The sequence below is a fragment of the Rousettus aegyptiacus genome, unplaced genomic scaffold, assembly GCF_014176215.1.
Source record: "Rousettus aegyptiacus isolate mRouAeg1 unplaced genomic scaffold, mRouAeg1.p scaffold_m13_p_12, whole genome shotgun sequence".
Taxonomy (NCBI): domain Eukaryota; kingdom Metazoa; phylum Chordata; class Mammalia; order Chiroptera; family Pteropodidae; genus Rousettus; species Rousettus aegyptiacus.
In genome coordinates this window covers 82,981,029-82,996,529 of record NW_023416287.1, presented here as the reverse complement: position 1 = coordinate 82,996,529, position 15,501 = coordinate 82,981,029, and the positions used below count along the sequence as shown (strand labels likewise).

The 15,501-nt window shown below is 44.1% G+C and overlaps 1 protein-coding gene across 13 annotated transcripts in view; it reads right to left on the bottom strand.

Annotated features, from left to right (window-relative positions):
• NEDD4L (NEDD4 like E3 ubiquitin protein ligase) overlaps nucleotides 1-15,501 on the bottom strand; it is a 297,333-nt gene that overhangs the window by 21,045 nt on the left and 260,787 nt on the right. For all 13 annotated transcript variants that reach the window (XM_016129127.2, XM_016129128.2, XM_016129129.2 and 10 more), the window contains 5 exons: nucleotides 9,659-9,724; nucleotides 7,594-7,823; nucleotides 5,618-5,739; nucleotides 3,173-3,243; nucleotides 1,484-1,579 (listed from right to left, as the gene is read on the bottom strand). In XM_016129127.2, the coding sequence (XP_015984613.2) occupies nucleotides 1,484-1,579; nucleotides 3,173-3,243; nucleotides 5,618-5,739; nucleotides 7,594-7,823; nucleotides 9,659-9,724 (585 nt within the window). The remainder of the gene's footprint in view (nucleotides 1-1,483; nucleotides 1,580-3,172; nucleotides 3,244-5,617; nucleotides 5,740-7,593; nucleotides 7,824-9,658; nucleotides 9,725-15,501) is intronic.

Genomic DNA, 15,501 nt, shown 5'->3' with positions numbered 1-15,501 from the left:
CTGAGCCGGCCCCGCCGCGGCCCCGCGTTTCCTGTGCTCGCCACCTGTCTGCCTTCTTGCCCTGGTCTCTGAGCAGCCGGGGCCTCTGCCCTCCCCAAAGCCACCTCCGCTTTGGCGCTGGGGCTGGTTCTTCGCAGCTTCTGCCAGGACCTCGCTCTGCCCCGCACCTGTCTCTCCTCCCGCCTCCAGTTTCTGCCCTTCGCACATTCCCTCCGACCTAGTGTTTCTCAGCCTTTTGTCACTCACGCCCCCTGAAGAGCTCTCCTAAGCTTCCCCCTTGCCAATTTGCCCCTTTCTTCCCATGCGATCCTAATGAACAGATCCGCAGTACACTGTGGTGTGAACTATGGCCTTTCGGAGGCCATGAGCCATTGTAGTGGCTGAGACCTTTGTCCTCCAAGAACCACTTTTTGTCCCGTTAGAGACAGCAGCACCCCAGCTGAGAAAGTCTACCGTGAGCCAGCTCACGCCTGGTCCTGAAGAATTCTCCTGCGGGGCTGCTGCCCGCCTTCCCCACAGCACGGCTTCTTAAAAACCCACACTCTGGTGCCTCTTCGAAAACACCGAGCCAGATGCTGCTTTGCTAAACTTGCCATAAGAATCTCTACTGCACCCTGACGCTGAAAGCGGGGAGCCTCCTCCGGGTGGGGCGTGCGCATGCCGCTGTGTGGGACATGAGCACATGGGTGTGTGGTTTGTTCTTTCTGCTCGGCACATGGAGATCGTTCCAGTACACTGACACGTGTCCAATCTGCAACATTCATTTGAAACACTGCCCCGGAAGCCAGCAGCTCCGGATTCTTACCAACCGTTAAGAAAACCCGGTGCCGTCCCCTCGCCTGAACTGACAGCTCCCACCAGACCTCACGGCCTGATATTTCTATTCGTGGAAGGATGGGGGAGCGGGGGGCGGGTAGACCCAGCTTGAAGCACTGAGGCCTAGCGCGCAGACATTTCACTTCTGTGGTAACTCCACTCCATTAAAGAAACGGCCGTATCTTTCGGCACGAGAGGTGCGGGCTTCCTCCTGGGTTAGAATCAACTGTAACGCACAGTGAACAGCTCTGCCGAGGGCCGACAGAGGGGACGGCCTCGCACAGGCATCTTGGCGAGGCCCACAGAGTTGGTTCCACAACTCTGTGTTCTGAGTGCCGACCCTGCAGCAGGCACTCCGCCAGGTGGTGAGGTCACGGTGGGGAGCCAAAGGCAGCCCCAGGGCCGGTGTCCCTGAGACTGAGCCTGGTGGGCTGGGCAGGTACTCAACACACAGTCCCACACGCAGATGCAAAGTCACTCGTGGCGTGTGCTGCAGGGACACATGGGAGCTACTCTCAAGTATTACGGTCTGGGCTCGGGTCGGCTTCCTTGAGGAAGGACCATGCAAACAGGTGGCTGCTTTTAATTGCCCGACAGAACCGTATTACCACCTGTGAAGAAGCAAAGACTCTTTGGCAGAGGAGATCCTGGGCTTCCCCACACATACCTGTCCAAAGTTTTCTTCATCGATACAGAACATGAGGTCCAGTTCAGTAGGGTCATTCTCCAAGATCCATTTCAGAGAGTTGTAATATTCGCTGTCCTACAGTAATGACGCAGAAATTAAAATTAAGCTCTTTTCTTCCCCAAATACGAACTCGTTCGACTTTAAATAATTAAGTCCTTCTCATGAAATTTCCTCCACACCGCTCGAGAATTGCATTAATCACTAATATACTCTTCCCCTTTAATTTAGAATATAAACCGAAAGAATGTTTGAGTAGCGACAGGGGTTTGTAGTTGACTCCTGCCCTCTGTGAAGTGTGCCCGAGGGAACCTGCTCTCTGGATGGTGGTCACCAGCTCATAAAATTGAACACGTAGAGATGAACCTACTTCCTATCTTTGAAGAATAAAAACCTCAGAGGCCAACAGGAAGGACAGAGAACATTCTATCTAAATATCAGCGGTTTTAAGTTGTGCCCCGTCCTGTGCTTTTACTACTCTCTGCCAGTCCGCGTAAGCGAGCGGAGAGGCTGCTCCGACACGGGATGGGGATCCTGGCCTCCTCTCCCCCAGGGACTCCGGTGCGGGGGCCTGACAGGCTCTCAGAAGGCAAAACAGGATGTGTGCACCATCCGTCAACATGTGGCACAAAATTTTGACTTTAAACGTCCGCGTTCCCAGCTTCCTCATCATACAACAATCGCAGCGCAAGTTAAAGGTGAAAACCAAACAAACTTTTCGACTGCTACGCTGGATGTGTCCGGCAACCCTCCCATGGAGAGACCGTTGAGTGGGTTCGAGGGCACCGCCAGCGTTCTCCTCTGACGTGCAGAAGCAGTGATCAGCGCTGGCCCGTAGGGAGAACACGGTCCAACTACACGAGAGACGCAGTCTGCGCCCCAGCAAGGCCAGGGGGATACAGACACTCTGGCGTGAGTGACAGAACGTGCAGGCAGAGCTGCAGATACTTCGACGGAAAAAGATGCTTCTGGGCGGCCCTGTGAGTGAGTGTGCTGGGCTTGGGCCAACGCCCCTACGCTCGGGGTAGGTGACGGGGTACAGGCAAAATGCAAGAAAAACCACACGTAGGTGACGGAAAGAGCATCCCTTTTTGTTTTTACGGAAAATCCTTTCGGCTCTGAAATGGTCGGCATGCAACGTGAAACCCACATCGCTTTTTAGGAAACTTCGCACAGGATTCACTTCCTAACTTGTCTCATTCTTCTCCATGTGGGGTGGTCACTCGCCCCTCCACATCTGCGATGACACCATACACTCTTCCCTGTATCTGTTTTGGCTTGTGGCTGTGCCACTTTTTTGAGGTCAGAAAACAGATGAATCCCTAAAACATCCAGTATTGCAGTTTTTGATGAAAAGCAAGGTCTGCAATGAGGCCCCCAGATGTCCCTGAGATTTGATTTGGTCGCAGCAGGTCTGGCTAAGCAGAGGGCACTGAGATTGGGTGTGTCCAACCCGAGGACCATGCGTCTAGTTAACGGGAATGAGGATTTGCTTTTTTTTTTTTAGAAAAATTAGGGAGAGCGATTAACTTCTCGAACAATTAAATGTCCCCTATTACAGTGAGTGATGACACCCATAAACATTGCTGTGACTACAACATGGTCACGGCCACTTTTCCGTAAGGCCCGGGTGGCCCACGGTGCCCAGGGGAGCGGTCCATATCTACTCACCACGGATTCCATGTCATTCAGAGTTATCTGCTTTCCCAGCATCATTTTGTAAAAGGGTCTGATGAAGAAACCTAAAGTAGGATGAACACTGGGTTAGTTGTGCATCAGGAATGAAATGAAAGATTAACCTGCCTTGAGTTTGAATGACGCACCAGGAGAGAACAATCAAAGACTTTCTATATAGTAACCTGTGACCAAGTAGATGAACGTCTGTTTTGTTTTGGGGGGGGGGGTGGTGGCGGGGCGGGGTAGTAAAGACGGCAGGATTTTGTAGTGCAGACAAGGCACACAGACAGGACAGAGCGGGCACTCCAAGCAGAGGGACACGATGCGGACTCGCCAGTGGTTTGTCGGGACAAAAGCACAGGGTGTCCCGGGGAGGACAGGCCGGAGAGGTCGCTGGGGAGTGAGCAGCTTGCACGCGGTGCTGGAGAGTTTGGGCTGCTGGCTGAGGGCGACAGGAGTCACCGAAAGGCCAGGCAAAACCCAGTCTCTTCTCGTCCGTCCGCATTTCAGCGCCGCTGCTCGTGCCGCAGTGGGGAGAAAGGCAGGGCCAGGTGGGGGTGAGGGAGACCACCCAGAGGCCGTGTGAGCGTCCAGGGCAGGGCCGATAAAGGCCTGGCTGGGGCAGTGGCAGTGAGGATGCCGCCGCCACCACACAGGGGGTCCCGCAGGGACCCCCAGTCCACCCTGCGCAAAGGCGAGTCAGCATCACACGCGTCCTCACCGGGGACACTGGAACCTCGGCCTCCCCCACGCCGCCCCCCATCCGGTCAGTCACCAGTCCTCTGCAGCGCAACGCCACTCGAACTGGCTCAAATGCCTTTGGTGTCTAGGCAGGTGGAGGAGGAGGCTGATAAAAGCGGGTATGCGCTGACATATGGAACACCTGTGCCCAGCCCACAGGGTCACGCTCGTTTTTAAGAAACCGAAGACACCGCTGACCACGCCCTGTGGGCATCCTGGCTCTCGGTTTTGCAATTCCTGATGTACGCGGGCACCGCCTTCTACAGCAGTCTCCTCGACGCCCCCATTCGTGCCTGCCTCTCTCCATCGCTCACTCCACGGAGCCCCGACTTGGCCAGGCCTTGCTCTTCTGAAACGGTCCCGGCTTCTAAACGCTCAATCCCTGCCCTGCCCGCACGGCATGCCCAATGCCAGCAAAGCGCTCTCCACCCTCCGGACAAATCCGTGTCTCCTCGGGGCCCTCCCCGTGACCCCTTCTGCTCCCATCTCTGTGGGTCTCCTGCTTTTCGTTTTCCCCCCACTAAAATATACTGAGGTCAGGACGCATCTTACATTATTCTCTGTTTCCCACAGCAAGTATGAGAATGCCTTACTTACCGTCTCGAAAGGTAAATAAACTGACCTTCCGAGAAAAGGCTGAAGTGACTTTGAACAGCAGAAACAATCTCTGGCGTGACGCCAACGTTGCAAATTTAGAATATATTCACATGACATACATATATAGAAAGAGTTCGGTTTCTTTCTAATCGGAAACAAGCGCTTATTTCAAACCCCACTAAAAATAAAATATTGACGTCAGAGGATCAAAACCAACTAGAATGACTAATGAAACTATATTAAAGGTCGACGTACAGAGAGCACATCAATTATTTATTAGAATAGCTAACTAAGGCTCCATAGAGGCAAGTAACATACTTCCCCTGGAAACCTCTTTCTCTACAGACTATAATGTCAAACTCACATCTTACTCCCGCTCATCCACCCTCAACCATTCTACTCCCAAATCCTTAAGGATATTTCTGATTCTCCTTCCTCGCTGATGATTTCTACAGTGTTCTCTTCAGGGCAGCACTTTTGAAATGACCAACCTATAAGAAGTCTCTATTTTAAGCCTACACATAGAGCTACGGAGATGGGTTGACTTCTTCCAACTTCCATGGTTCCCTGACTTAAGTGAGAATGAGGTTATTTCGGCAGTGACCTCAGGGTCAAGGTCTTAGCTGTGTTGTAACAAGTTCTGAAATTATTTATAGTCTCTTCTCATTAAAAAAAAAATAGTAATTTGGGGACAAATGAAACAAAGGCAGGATATTGGACGAATTAGACCATTTTAATTAACTTTTCAATTAGCTTTTCCATCTGTCACTAAATCTAGCTATCGCTAAAGAAAAGTTATTCTGGAAAACAGAAAATACACAATTACAGAATGTTCTGTGCTTCACACCTAAGTTTTATTTTAGTGAAAACAATTTTAAACTGTGTATAGACACACTATGTCTCCAATGCTCCAAGTAAGATGGCACCAGGGAGAAGCGCCTCTATCACATAAAAATTATTGAATTACTCAGGACCAGCCAAGCTTTTGCTTAAAATCTGTGATGTAAAAGATAAGATACCTAATGAGGAACCACCACAAAGAGCGCTGAGCACTGTCTCCTATTTTCATCACTTTAAGATTTTTTTTTTTAAATAACTTACCGTCTAAAAGTTTCCCATGAAATACTGCCAGACCAGCAACTCTTCCGATGAAAGTGAAATAGGACAGATGATCTTCATTGCAGAGGCCTGAATTGGGATTTATCTGAAGTGTGTAGTTGTCCCTTTGGGGAGGAAGAGGGAGAAAACACCCGATCGTATGTTTAAGGCAGAAGCGCAGGAATCGGAATTTGCCTTTGCTATCGTCAGTGAGCTTATGCAGCACTCTCGCACCTGAAGCGGACGTGACTTCCGGTTAGCTACCTCCTTTCTGTGACCAGCGACTGCGGTCTCACGGAGCTGGTGCACACGCCCCACGTAAGGTAAACCATGAGAAACCGTCGATATTTGACGATTTATGATCTACAAAAATGATGACTTCATACGGGTCGGCCAGATATTTTGGGAAGATGAGAAATCCCACATGACAAAGGGACTGTGCCCAGACTGTGAGGCCGTGAGTACTTTAGGTCGTCTCTGTGAAGGGGAGGCTTTGCTCCTTTTGATGGGCTTTTGGTTTGAGATTTCAGGTTTTTACTATGGGCCAAGCCTTTGGTTTGGCCACCACTCTGCCCTGAAAGGCCCCAAGGCCACAGGGAGCAGATACACCTGCCCCGACAACGCAAACTGCAATGCAAAATGCAATGTTCACATGAACCTAATCTTCCTTCTTTGGTCTCAAAATCACAAGGATCAGTGGTTTTCAAATTAGGCTCCACAGATGGAGTCCTCCGGGGGATGTTTGGGAATGCGGGTAAGAGGCAAGGATCCTGCCTTCCTACCCCGCCCACCAAGTCAATGGTTTCTCTCAGCTTTATACAGCTGGCCTTCTTATGGGACTTGGTAACGACCATGGCAGACAAGCTAGGCAATTCTTGGCTAGCGCAATGGGGCAGGATACTGAGGAGCCCCCAGGAGCTGGGCACCAGGTGGAAGGTGTGGGAGACCCAAGTCCCCTGAGAGCACGGGCTGCCTTTCATCAAGGCAACAACCATTCTACTGGGGACTTGGGCCCAGCCTTTAGAGGATCCACAGCCTGCAGGAGAAATGGCTGGCCTTGTAAGCAGCCAATGTCTGCACCCTGAGATAGCAGCTGAAAATATTCTAGTTTCCATGCCTGGCAATGATGAAATCCTTGTGCAAGGGGGAAGGGGGCGGGTCTGCTTCTTACCCTACAGGACCAGGGCAGGGCCCTTTGGGTGCGGAAGAATGGTCTTTGACGTTGTCATAATTTGCCTGTGATGAGTGTAACTTCGGAAACTATTTTTGTTCAAAAGACGATGATAACAATGACGACTTTCTGAATTCTGACATTGACAAATTCTCTTGAATTAACATGACAAATGAAAATTGCCTCCTGTTCCTTACCATAAGTACTCAGCACATTTTCAATTTCAATCACATGAACCCGGCAGATAAGAGAAAAATCTTTTTAAGGTGTTCGCAGAGTACATTACTTCCCCAGGTAGAGGCGGAACTTGTTCTAGATTTTTAAAGGGTGGTGGTGATGTTATATATTTAAAGATGTTAGGATTAAAAGCCAAACATTTTATGGTTATTTCTGAGTTTGTTAAAATGTATTCTTCATACATTTAGGCACGATGGAGGGGAGGAACGTTTTTTACCTGCTATTCATTTATCATGAAATTATGTTAACAGAAATGACAGAGTATGTCCATCAAGACTGCAGAGAGATTCAAGCTCTAATGCATTTTGTTGCTGCAAATTAGATTTTACAGTCGTTAAAAAAAAGATATGTGGAATTTCCTTCAAAGAGGCAAAACGCAGGGACTTAAAAAGAGAAAGAAGCTCGAGATGTGGGGAGATGGATTTGCCTCATCGGAAAGACACTGAAATCAACAGCGTTAACGCATTTCAAATGCCTGAGCTGCTATTTTCTCATCGCGTTTCAATTCTTTAAGACTGAAACTTTCTGCGGGGACCCATTCTGAGTGCACGCCACGTGACTTGTGACTTACGTTGCGGAGTACTCAAAGAGACCGTAGTAGGGGTTGAACATCTCTTTGGACAGCAAGAAGAACCATTCTCTGGCCACGCCCCCATAGTCAAGACCTTTCTCTGATTCGAATTCAATCCACAGTCTAGCTTTCAGGACATCCGGTCTTTTCACAGACATGATCCTCCGATAGGACTCTTCGAAAATGTTATTTCTGTGAAGTTTCATTTCAAACCTATTTGGAATATCAGCCTACACAAAAGAAAAAGAAAACATATAATCATACAATAAATACACACGTGACTTCCTAAAAGAAAAAAAAAAAAACAACACAGAACAGAAATAACAGCCGTCTTCGAATAAATAAGCAGTGGCGAATGGCTCCAACTGAGGTGCTCACTCGCCTTTACGGATTTTTCTTCACGGATGGAAGGCCTCACGATGTCAGGATGAGACACGCCCAGCATCCGTTAGCAGCTGCCGGCCTGAGCCAGCAGCATACGCTGCAGGACAATCCGCTGAGCGTAAGGCGGCCACGCTCTCTCCCCCTTTTAAAAACCACTGTGAGACACTCATCTAACCACTAGCAGCTGAACTATGGTCAGCTCTATACACTGTGTCTTTTGTCCAGGTAATGCAAACCCATAAACAATCCCCACCTGAGTGGGATGAGGCACTCTTAACACCAACAGGGCTTCCAGGTAGACGATGTGATACATGATGTCTACAAAGCCTACAAGCCGTTCTGTTGCTCTGGGGAGTGGAACCCTGATTATCATGCCAAGCTGTGAAAGCACCCCAAAGGCTACAGTTCATACGCATGGAAAGAGAAAAGCACTTGACTGAAGCTGGGAATAGCTGCTTCCTGGGGCAGCTTTGCTAGGAAAATGGACTTGCGGAGTCAGTTTCCAGGCAGACGATACTCAGTGAAAGTGCCGGTGTGAGGCAGGGGGGGACCCCACAAAGTCGACACTTGTGTCTCGGAGACATGCAGGTGACTCACAGAGAAACAGTGTGGGATTGCGTGTGTTCAAATCCGAGTCATTTTGGAAGCCGGCATCCAAGAGCTACTGAAATCGGGGCGTTGGCAGAGAGAACAGAAGCCCTAGTCATTTTGGAAGCCGGCATCCAAGAGCTACTGAAATCGGGGCTCCCCAGGTGGGGACCACGTCTCGTGCATCTTTGCCTCCCCCGTGCCTCGCCCTCAGCAGATGCCCAGAAAACGGGGCCTCGCGGAGGGAAAGGAGCAGGGAGAGGAGGCGGTGGCGGCGCACAGGCCGACTGGGATGATCTGAGTAGGGGCAGGTAGTCGCCTTTCCCCAACGGGAAGGAACCAGGAAACAGTGGCTGGTGCACCCCCCCCCCCAAAAAAAAACCCCAAAAACCAAAAAACCAAAAACCAAAAAAACAAAACCAGTGTGTGCACGAATGGAGAATATGGGAAAAACCTATAGCAAAGAGGTTAAATCAATAAGTAAAGCAGAAGACATAATGATGAAAAATGGGAGAGATGAGTCAGGAGGGAATACTGTCATTTAAGACACAACCTTTAAAAACTTTATAGGGTTTCTCAGTTTTGTAGAAATCTTATAGGGTTTCCCCGTGAGAATTTTAATATGAAAATTAAACTTGGTCTTAATATGCCAAATATTATAAATTATATTTGTTATTAATATAATTAAAAAATTTTCTTTTGATCTTAAAGGGCAGGACTTGAACATTTTTCTAACTAGGATCTAGGTTTTATTAAATGTGATAACCATAATTAATTGCTTGCACAGGCTCCAGACTTTTTGACTAGGCCCTGAATTATTTTTATATCCCATAAAAATCATTTCTATCTTTACTACGTATTACATAAGAAATTACCCGTCAGGTGATTTGATATGCAATACGAGTTAGTCTCCACTTACCACTTCTGTTAAAAAGAAAATTCAGATTGAAGATCCGGGTGGATCAAAGTGTGATGAAAAAAGGAAGGTAATATTTTTAGTACAAATATAAAAGTAACAAACACGTTCTCACTCAAGTAACTCTGGTAACTTACAAAAGACTAAAACAGCATTTTTACAAGACATGTTACTCACAGGTTTCTTTAACTTCTTCCTAAAGTAGTCATATTTCTGCTTAAATTCTCTGGAGTAAGGAACAGCCTAGAAGATAAATTTATAAATGTAAACAATATGCTTGAAATGTTATATATACTGAGCCAACATTCTGAGAATTTTATGAATCATAAACCTTAAAATTCTCACACTCCATCTTATCATTGAAATGTATATAATGTTTACATAGCATATGGGAAAGTTCTAGAAATGATTAAGGCTATTCAAGATTGAATGGGGCTTTCATCCCTGAAAACAACTATAGGGCTTTCATCCCTGAAAAGAACTATACTGATATTCAAGAAATCATTTAGGAATATGCTACATAAACTAAATACACTTTCTACCTAACTTTTGCTTGAAAAGGAGTCAGGGTGTAATTTTTAAAAAATTTTTGCTGTTGTTGAGATAAAAGTTATTGGCTATGTGATACTTTAACACAGAACCCCGAATGACCTAAATTGTCATTTTGAAAAGACTAATCATGCTTTTAAAAATCTTTAGGAGGAAATAGAATGAGCAGAAAGGCAAGTGAACTGATACTCTTGTCAAGGAATAAAATCAGGTAGACAGTATTCTGGAAAAGTTTTCCATTTAGGAATCAGAAAATATGCCCTTTACTATTAAATGGTCTCAGGTAAGGATTTTTAAAAAATCTAGAATGCCTTATCTATGAAGTAGAAACTGAGCTAACTATTATTACTCAAAAGTTCTGGAATCAGTTTAGGCAAAGTAATAACATTTTAATGTAGTCATTTAAATATTCTTTCCTTGCTATGTTGTGAAGTAGCTTAACAATATCTCAATGCCAGAGCTCTGACTTCAGGCTTACGATTTACTTATGAAGCCGAAAGGGCTGGCTTTTGTATATACATGTACATAACTGTGAGACAATGCATTGCTTTTTAGTGCATAGTGTGAATTTGAGTAAGAATAGTTCTGCTGATGTCATTTTGGGTTAAGTTAGTAAAATACACTGATCCTTAGTGAAGTGTCTCCAGACTCCAAATCTTACGCCTTCACCACACTTATTCCTGACCAGAAACGGGAGAAATGCAAACAAAGCTTCCCTCCTTTGTACTGTTTCATTTTTCATACTGTTTTAAGGCATGTTTGCATAATTAACTAAGCCAAAACAAAAACAAATAACCACTCTTAACGTTCTAAAGACAATTTATACTTAGATTTTTAAGTCAATCTTCATTTGCTTTTCCACTAAACACTAGATTTGACCACACAGCATATCTGTTCTGGACAGAGTTTATTCTGATGAAATAATGTATGAATTCTGACTCTAGAAGAGGTAAACATTTTGTCAATATCTGGACGACCACCAATATAAGGAAAAGGATACGATGAATATTCTGACGTAAGCTAATAAGCTATGTTTTTTTTTTTTTTTGCTTTACCAATAATACCATATCCCATAACTAGAATTTTCTATCTAGTTTATTCATTTTTGGTGGTTCATTTGCTGACTGAAGTATTTCTAGAACACCTATTCTGTGTCAGGCATTTTAGGTGGTAGGGAAATAATGGGACTTCCAAAGAGTTCTTTCCTTGTTCTCTCCTGGAGCTTACAAACTATTGTGAGTAATAGGCCATAAAAGATAAATGAACAAACAGTGGTTAACAGAGTTCCCGGGAGGCTGTTTACATGAAGTGGGCCGGGCAGGCAACTCTGAGAAAGGGCTATCCCAGAGTGACAGGAGGGAACAAATTATGACAGGAACAGCGAGTACAAGTTCTTTAGAAGGCAAAATGTTCGGCTGATGTTCTTACCTGGGATGAACTGTGATAAAGGGGAATTAAGCTAAAAAAAATTACTTCCTTTCATTATTGCATGCCAGCCTTAGGAGATCTGACTTCTAGAATCGATTCTATTGCCAGCTAGCTCTACGAAATAACCTCTCCAAGATACGGTTAAGCAGAAGGATTTGACTAAACGAACTTTAAGGTACTTCCATTTCTAAAAAGCTATGATTCCCAGCAATTATTTTTTCTTGTTTTTGTTTCCTCCCTGAAAAGGCTGAAAAAGACTTAAACATTCATCATTGTGAATGCAAGTTCAATAAGCTTAAATGACAAATTTCCCATGCAATATATTTCAAAATGTTACCCCCCCAGCCTGAGATATCCATTCCCTTGTCTGACTTAAAACCTGGTAGTTGCTGACTAGATGTGGGTGGAAACCAGATGCTGAGATATTTCTGGTCTTTCTTCTTCTGTGGAATGATGCATGAATGTTGAAAAATCATTATCCTCGTCCAGTACTTATCTTTTCACTCTAGAGGTAGTTCTTATGATGGAATAAGAAGAGTCGGTTTTTATATTCTCCTCCTGAAAAGATTTCAACAACGTAACAGGACGAAGACATCCACCAATGCAGCCTTTGAACAGAATTGCGTGTACAGTGTATTTCTTGTATTGGCCAAGTTATTTTATTTTCTCTTCGAAATCTGACATCTTACTTTCTTACATACAATTTAACTTGTAAAACAAGCCCGCTTAAAAAATTAACATGTCTGTTGATTAAAGCCCTTTTGCTCTGAATTAAAAATACGCTTTCTTGTTTTGAACAAAATGAAAAGCTGACTTATTGTGTTAAGTTGGTTCTAAATGTTTTCGTGGCGTCACTGTCCTGTTGATTCTGGAGCTCTTTTGAGAGAAGGACTCATGCCTGACGCGGAGACACCGGTGACGCCAGCACACACGGAGGGCTCTGGTCTTGATTCTGACATTCGCTGGAAGTTTTGGCAACACGATTAGCTTTCTGATCTTTTGACAGATTGGGAATAATAACATCTCCCCTGCCTTCCTGAGGGGATTGCTGAGGGTTTCGAATCGGATGATTATAAGGTTCTTGGAAAAGTACAAAGCGTTACACAAGCATGAGACGAGTACTCACAAGAGCGGCAAGCATGGAGAGCACTTGACGAATGCTTTTAATGGTGACGTTTGCTACACAGAGAGCACGATGACGTAGAGTGATGCCGTGATGGGCGGACACAGGAAGGGTCCCCTCTCCCCTAATACATAGCTATGTTTTTTAAAACTTGGGAAAAGAGAAACTCTAGGTGCCAGATAGGTAGAAAGACTCAAAAATAGAGAGGTAAGTGGGCGCTGGACCTAGACACAGGTGTTTGGGCTTGAGTTTTAATCCTCGCATGGGGGCACAGAACTTGGCTGCCAGTCTGTATGACCTCGGGAGCCAGAACAGAGTCCCCTGCTTAAAACTTACATCTGAAAAGGGGACAAAAAAAACTCTACCCACTGGCCCAGGAAAGTTGCAAGGAAGCTTACCTTCTGTCCAGGACCATAAATGGAAGAAAAAGAAAAAGAAACAGACCTGTAAGAAATTCATACTCCAAGCCTACACCAAAGTGGGTATGAGATCTACAGTTATACTAATTGGGGGTGAATGAACCCAATCTAAGTAGTTAACAGCAAATACAGGTCAGAATTTATAAAAGCCCCATAGGAAAAAAAAAATGAAGATGAGCACACACACACAAATTACAAACCGAACTAGGCAATAAACTACCATTGAGGAGAGTCTACAGATATAACAAGTGGGAGGTATTACGTGCCTGAGACCAGAGAGAACAGAATAATCTGAAAAGGGTTAGGAAAGAGGCTATTTGAAGAATGATTAAAGAGCTGGAAGTATAAATTAAAAAAATAAATAAATAAAAGGAAAGAACAGGACAGAAAACGAACAGCCAAAAAGACCAAGCAAATTTTAAAAGACCAAATAGAACTTTGAACAATTAAACGTAGTCACTGAAATAATAGAATGAACTGATGAAGAGTAGATTATAAAAAGTATAAGAATTAACTAGAAGAGCTGAGCCCATAATATATCAGTGAGACAGAAAATATGAAAACTAAGAGGTAGATATGAGTTAACCAATTACCCAATAGGAGTTACTAATATAAATAATAATAAAAAAATACAATATGTACAGAAATAACTGCTGAGAATTTCCCAGAGTGAAGCAAAGACATGATCTCCACACTGAAGAATCACAATGAGTCCGAAGCAGAATAAAAAGAAATCCACACTTACGATACGTGATACTGAAACTGCGGAACATCAACAACATAGAGAAAACTTCAGAAGCACCAAAGGAAAGAGTTGTGAACGCAGACAAGAAAAGATAATTAGATTGACAACAAGCTTCTCATCACCCGTTAGAACAGAAGACAGGAGAGGATATCTCCAAAGTACCAACGAAAAATGACTGTTAACCAAGAATCCCACAATGAGTGGTTAAACAAGTCCCCTCAGACGAGATGAGTTTTCTACTCAGGCTCACACCGAAATTGCTGCTAGAGCGGAGGGTCTCAGAAGGGTGGGCATCAACATCTCTGGGAGGGTTTGTTAAAACACAGATTCTTGCGCCCATTCCCAAAGTTGCTGGTTTTCAGTAGGTCTGAAAGGGGATCCAAAATTTGCATTTCTAACAAGTTTCTGGATGATACTGGAACTGCTGATCTGTAGACTACACTTTGAGAACTATGAATTAGAGGCTATATGTCATTAAGAAAAAAGGAGATGCAAGAAATGGTGATGGGCAAAGAAATCTGTTTACATAGAAGTAAAATTTGGTAAGCGCATACTGTCGAAAAAAAGATACTAATGATAGTTTGGAAAGTTTCAAGATGGAGTAGTTGTAAAACTTGACTGAACAACGGGAGTGGAAAGAATGGAATTAAACTTGTCTGAAGTACTATATTATCCAGGAGAAGAGTAGAGTGATTAATTTTGACATTAAGTCAAGTATGTTGGTTAAAATTTTTAATGTGAGCCCTAAAAGAAATAGAAAATACCACTTCCAAGCAAGTACAGAAAACGAAGGATAATAAAGAGTGTTCTAGCAATCTACTGGAAGGTTAAGGAAAAACACATACACACACACAGCGAGTTAAGAGATAGAGAAGATAATCCTAGGCAAATAATAACGAAGAGAAGGAGACCGCAGAGGTTGTGGGAGTTTGACATACTGTCTTGGTTAGATAAAATAGCCAGGAAAAAGTAGAAATGGAAATGGATTAATTTGAACATCACGGGCTTGATCTAGCGAACATGTAAAGAACTCTTCTACACCCACCAAAAGACGATACATTCTTTTCAAACACAAAAAGAACATTTACAAAAATTGGACGAGCTTCCAAAGAAGTTCCAAATGTCTGATCTTCAATATTCTATAGACAATAGTCTCTGACTACAATGTAATAAAATTAGAAATCAATTAAGAAGTGGATAGGCAAAAAAAAAAATCTCTCAGTCTTAGAAACGAAAATGCACATTCTAAAAAACTTGTAAGGAGAGAAATCATTATGGAAATTATCAAATATTTAGAATTGAATGCCGACAAGGCCAGATGTCTACGCTATTGATAATGTCCTAAATACACATACTCTTATTGAAAGACACATCACTAGTAATAATAAAAGAGTAAAGAAAGCTCTTAGAAAGCAAAGAAAGAGAGATCCTTCTTGGGGGCAAAATCTATCTGGATTTATGATGCTACATAATTTTCAGTCGTAATTAGTAAGACTAAGCGCTTGAGTGAAAGTAGATGATCAGCCATAAAAATATTTGAAAAAGCTTCAGAATTATCAAGTCGAAAGTCCTCTGTCAGTTGAAAACAGCATCATTTCTTAAATGTACCTGTTTCTTATGATGGAGAAGAGAAAATGCTATTCTAACAACTTTTTGCGACTGTGACTATATAAAGAAAGCCTCAGTAGGAAGGCAAGTATTTATTAAGCTACATAGAGAAAAAGTAGTTGACTGTTCTCACCCAGGTCTTACTGGG